Genomic DNA, 6,000 nt, shown 5'->3' with positions numbered 1-6,000 from the left:
TGTAACTGAAACTTTTATGCCGGTGGGAGCTGACGTCTAATTATAATAACAACCAACTTCTTTCACAAACCGGATGTGACTGTCCCAGATTTACAGTTGTAACTTTGGAAACTCTTTCCTTTATTTTCCCTTTTGTATCAGTTTAACAGTTTAATGTCACATAAGAAGAGAATAAAATAAAGGGGGTTTTTTAAATGTAACCAAAAACATTAAAATTGTCAGAACAATTCCGTCAAAAGAAATGATTGCAACCGTCTTCTGATCCACGTATGACTGTCAGTTGAGGTATGTGTACAACTGTTTTCTCTTGTTCAAGGTTATTTTGTCCTTGCCTAAAGGCATTCTTAATTGTTTCCGTTTGGCATCAATTAATTCATTAATCAACACCAAAATTCTATATTTGGGTTGTAATATGACAAATGTATTGATAATAATAAGGTAAGAAATTCAGGTGAATAGAGTAGCTGAAATTTTGGCGTGAAAACTTTCGCTATAAAGAGCTGGAGTGGTTGGCTCTGAGTAATTCTGTGTTGAAAATGGTAGTTTCAAAATAAAAAAAAGTTTCCAAAATTCATCTATGGTCCGTTGAATATAGTATTAAGTTAATTTAAACTAATTAACAACTTTATTGGGACTTCAAGGGTCTTTGGGATATACAATAAAACAATCCTTACTTGGTATAAATTGAAAATAAAAGACAGAGAAAAGAAGACATAGAACAAGTAATTTAAAAACATAGTCAGATGGATATCAAATAAGTAGTTTAATAGCCAATTAACATAAGAAAACTCGTAAGTTTCCATAAAATATAAATGATATATTTCCAATATAGCCAGATTTAATCCCCACTTGGGAATACTCGTGACTCATCCGGAAATTGAAGAATGGGCGTTGGCAACGCTGCTCAGATAACAGAGTTGGGAGGAAGTAAATAGATAACGCTATTGCTGACATACCGCGGAAAAAAACATTATTAATCGCGTTAAAAAATATGTGAGTTGAATTGAAAAGTGTTTCTTTATGACTGTTTATATAAGATAGATCAATAAACTCTATATTTGTGGGTTTAAAAGTCTGTTTTAGACGTTTTGCCCGTAAAGGAGAGCCACCCTATAGACCGTACAATGTAATACGCTACCTGACTTTAGTCTGGTCTCGGTTGGGGGCATCACTTTGACAGGCGGTTGTGATCGGTCTTAATTCGGTCTCAAGACGACAATTTCGGTCTAGGATTAACCAGGACGGGTACATAGACTTCTGTTGTACTTCAGCTTACGGTATATAGACTATAGCGTAATAGATATATTAATTGCAGTTATAAATATTCCCTCAATGTTTTGATCCTGTAGTAGTAAGTATATCTTTAATCTGAATATTTTCTGTTTATATTACAATTTTGTATAATTAAGCTACATAGGCTAATTAAGCGTAGAATAAACGTAGTTTTTACCAAGCAATAGGCTATCTTATTTGTGCCCCAATGCAGGTGTATTGCTGTACCGGTATTTGGAGGTTAGCTTTATCCTAGAGAAATTGACCTAATTTCATTTGATGGTTTTATTATATGGGTGTATGTATGATAGCAGCCACTGTATGTATGATGATGGCTGACTGAAAATACAGCATTGTAAAGTGGGGTCGCAGGCCCCTCTAGTTAGGTAAGGAGACGGCTTGTAGGTTAGGTTAGGGAGGGAGTTTAGTTTAGTTGGTGTCCATATTTCATGCTCGCTGGAGGTACTGGCCGCTGATGTACAAAGGCTGCTGCTATTATAGTTACGGACGGGGAAAGCTTTCCTACTAAAAAAAAAAACAGCTTTTTACCACAGAGAAAAATTGCCCGTTTTAAATTGCCGAACTGGTTGTTCTGTTCGTTTGCGGTTGAAATGAAGGTCAAATTCGATTAAATCACATTATATTCTACAGGAAACTATATATTTTCTGTTCAATGTTTCCCCGTCTGTAAAAATAGTTTTACCCCTGCATTGGTGGACTAATCAGAAAAAGGTTAACCATCATGAAATTTTACCCGTAGGCCATTCAGAGATACTTCAATGTACAATCTCAGGATGCCAGAAAACATCAAATCAATCAATCAATTAATGAACATAAGTATGAACATTAGTGGCTTAGGTCAGTATAGGAAACTTTTGGGGGCGAAGTCCCCTACCAGTGATTAAGGATACAGTATCCTGGGTTGGCTTGAGAAGGGTAAAGGTGTCGATATTGACCGTTTGTGGTGCACGAATAAATATTTAATAACAGCATAGTGTTATTGTTTCTCTAATTACTTCTAGATTGGTTCTTAGCTTGTCGTTGATATCTGATTATCACAAGTATTAATTTTAACTCATTTGAATGTAGATATTTACTTATGCACCATCACAAGCGAACCCGAATATGCTGTGTCCTTAGTCGTGAGTGGGTGGTTGCTCTACCCCTCACAAGCCCCACATATCTAATCTGATGTAGAATGCATTTTTCATATTTCATACATCAAATTAGACCCATCAATCAATGGTGCTTGGGTAAAGTTAATTCACAGGTCAAGAGGGCTACAAGTTCCAATAAGCCTAATAGAGGTCTGTATGTAAGGTCTTGGGCTAGGTTAGGTTAGGCTTAGTAAGGATAGTTTGTTGTTTGTCTCACGAACATCTAAAACGTTTATAGACAGCTGATTTTTTCCTGTGGATTGAAATGGTATAATGTTATCTTTGCTTTTCAAAAATATTTTAATGTACATTAACCCTTTTACCCCCAATGGACGTACTGATACGTTTCACAAAACTCATCCCTTTACCCCCATGGACGTACTGGTACGTCCTTACAAAAAACTGCTATTCACATTTTTTTTAATATTTTTGATAACTTTATGAGAAACTAAAGGCATTTTCCAAAAGAATGAGACCAACCTGACCTCTCTATGACAAAAATTAAGGCTGTTAGAGCAATTTAAAAAATATATATTGCAAAATGTGCTTGGAAAAAAAAAAAAAACTGGGGGTTAAGGGTTGGAAAGTTCCAAATAGCTTGGGGGTAAAAGGGTTAAGTTAACAGCATCCAAAGTTAGTTGAGGTGAGTGGGAGCCCCCTGATAAGTAAGCACACTGCACACTAATTTGTGTAAATGGTGGAAGTAAGATTGTGACATTTGCTAATGTTGAGTAAAGATTTATAAGAAATAGATAATAGGAGAATTGGGTAGGACTTATAAATACTAGTGCTATAACTAAAACTATTTATGTTCCTTTTGAATGCATAAAAGTACTTTGTCCAAAATGTATTTATTTCACAAACCAGCTTCAGGGTCTGAAAATAATCAAGAATTCATCGCATGTACAGTATTGGAATCGAGACTTATATCGGAATTAGAACTTTAATGAAGTATCGGGACTCGTATCGCAATCCGAACTTTAATGAGGTATCGGGACTCGTACTTTAATGAGGTATCGGGACTCATATCGCAATCGGAACGGGACTTTAATGAGGTATCGGGACTTGTATCAGAATCGTTCTAAAATTTGGTATTGTCCCATCACTAATAAATTTGTTAACATTGTATGGCTCAGTGTTGCTTTTTACAGTTGAATAAACTGGAACAGAGAATGGGAAGCACTTAACAATTTACAGCTTTGAATAAAATGAATGAAATGTTTAGACGAATAAAAAAGTGACAGCATTACTGAGAAACCGCAAACTCCTCAAATTTGAAATGGCATAATTGCGGCCTAAGTTTGGAAAATAAAGTATTTTTTTTTTAAATACAGAAGTATCAGCAGTTGAAACCTATTGAATCATGAGTCATTGTGCTTGGTACTCGTGAAAATGTCATAAAATGCATAAACGTAAAGAAATCACGTACAGTAATGAACATGTGCCATACAATACCATCTATGAACCATACGTGACACATAATGCCAGCTCCTGTGTGTTTACGTTAAGGATACACTAGAGCCCGTTCCTTCTCATGTTCATTTATGCAGTTATTTAAACAGATTATATAATTATTGTTAATGGCTAATGATTATAGTGCTATAGTATTTGTTTATACTCCTCTGCTTAGCTGTGTACAGTACTGTACTTTGCTTTTGTGACGGATGTGCATTGTGTTTTACGAATCTGTAGAGCTAGCTAGTGGTCACTGGTTGTAAAATATGAAAGTTAGAAATGATCACAAATAATCTTGATATTAATATTTTATATTTGATAGCATATTTTCCTTAAAAATCTTGCCAAAATAAATATCTAAAATGATCTCAGAGTGTAGAGTAATAGTGGATAACTTTTTTCATGTATCATTTGATTTTATTTTCTTTCTTATTTCAGTCTTGGTCCTTCTATACAACCATGTGGAAAGCACAAGCTGGGCATCAAATTTCTGCCGCCGACAATGGCAACGATGACGACGACTGGGAGACTGACGCTGATTTTGTCAACGAAATGACAGTAGAGGAGCAGAGATACGGAACTAAACGTGATCTTGGATCAATTAAGTGAGACTTCTTTGTTTTTATAGGCTATTTATTTGTTCTTACTTGTATACATTACTGTACAAACATTCTTCTTTTAAAGTAGGGTGTGGCTTCAGTGGACCTGGAATGGTCATTGGAATCATTAACGAGCTTGTTAACTAAAGGTGGTGAGTAGCCCCACCCACCCACCTGCTTGTCAAGGCCTCCCCACTTTGTCTTCGGCTGCAATGAGTACAGATGTATTTTTTCATCCTATCTAAGATTGTTCAATCTCTGTCTTGCCTTTTAGTTTGAATGATTGATAATGCGGCTTCGTGTTAGTAGTTATGAAACGAAGCAAGAATGTGTATTTGTTGAACCTGCATCATTTTAGGGCTGAACCCTGAGCCGCCGATTGATACACACTACTTTAGAAGTACAGTACAGTATAGTAGTTTGCAATTATCAATTTTTTACCGAGCTTAGATCATGGCCTCCCGTAAGGCTGTCATTTTTATTGGGTAGTGAGAAGGCCAAGTTGTCTTGGGTGTTATTCTGGGAAGCCCATCAATTGCTAGAGATACTATTTATCACTTTGCGTTCCATATCGAATTCTCTCTTCACTCAAGCTAAAGCATACACAGTACCCCTCTTGCTTGGGCCTGGAAAGTATGCTTCAGGAACAGGCAGAACTTCAATCTACGTTGTGAAGATTTCAAGGTTTTGTGGAGTGTCAGGTGATCGCGGCACTCGATGTGCTAGAAGCTCTTTCTTGCAGACTGCTGACGACAAGTAACCTAGGCTCAGTCTTCCTTAGATCTTGCAGGTTGGCCCTCGTTGTCTTATTGAAGGACCAGTTTGCAAAGGCTACTTCTCCCTGGTCATCCCAGTGCCAGTACACCAGTGTTGAAACTAATAACTCTGCAGTAGTTCCAGTGCTAGCAGTTTCTAGGACCCTGGTAATAATGACTTAAATGATGATCCCTGCATTTAGTGTTTCCTAAGTGTCACTCTTGCCTATCACCACTGTGCCTGTCACACCTACTGTATGCCTATGATCAAAGCCTGTGGCTCCCACTGTCCCCCAGTGTTGTGGTTCCTGTCAAATTCTTTCAATTTCGTCATCTACAAAGGTGAATAATTCATGCGTCAGTGGGGTTAAAAGGAACGAAAACCCCCTGTACTACTCTCCAATGGGGTATGCCTACCCAGCGAAGCTTCTCTCACCCTCCTCCTTTGAAGATTGTCCTTGTAGACGGTGACGGTATGTACACTAGCACTCTTGCTAGTGTGCTGTCACCTTTTAGCTCACGTTTCCTATAAAGTCATGCCTAACTTACCTTCTGCAAGAGCGGGCTATCATACAAGAACTTTGTATAGCTCTATTAAGCTCCCACGTTTTGATGCTCGTGCGTCAAAGCAATTACTCTTGTTATAGAACTCATGTGCTGGTAATAGCACATATTTAGTGAGACTTTCACACTCGTCAGATCTGGTGATCTTACAACCCATTTCCCCTAAGGTATAGTGTGTCCCTCTTTTCGCACTCATAG

The 6,000-nt window shown here is 37.3% G+C and overlaps 1 protein-coding gene across 6 annotated transcripts in view; it reads left to right on the top strand.

Annotated features, from left to right (window-relative positions):
- The first annotated feature begins 898 nt into the window (after window positions 1-898).
- LOC137642399 (src substrate protein p85-like) overlaps window positions 899-6,000 on the top strand; it is an 86,248-nt gene continuing 81,146 nt past the window's right edge. Inside the window, exons 1-2 of one of the 6 annotated variants that reach the window (XM_068374925.1) lie at window positions 899-993; window positions 4,323-4,489. In XM_068374925.1, the coding sequence (XP_068231026.1) occupies window positions 4,344-4,489 (146 nt within the window). In that variant the 5' untranslated portion in view covers window positions 899-993; window positions 4,323-4,343. Of the gene's footprint in view, window positions 994-1,034; window positions 1,352-4,322; window positions 4,490-6,000 lie in introns of those variants that run through there. The other 5 variants (XM_068374928.1, XM_068374926.1, XM_068374927.1 and 2 more) reach the window with 5 other exon arrangements.

The sequence above is a fragment of the Palaemon carinicauda genome, chromosome 6 (assembly GCF_036898095.1).
Source record: "Palaemon carinicauda isolate YSFRI2023 chromosome 6, ASM3689809v2, whole genome shotgun sequence".
Classification (NCBI taxonomy): Eukaryota; Metazoa; Arthropoda; class Malacostraca; order Decapoda; family Palaemonidae; genus Palaemon; species Palaemon carinicauda.
Note: the sequence above shows the minus strand (reverse complement) of the source record. Positions and strands in the feature narration are given on the sequence as shown.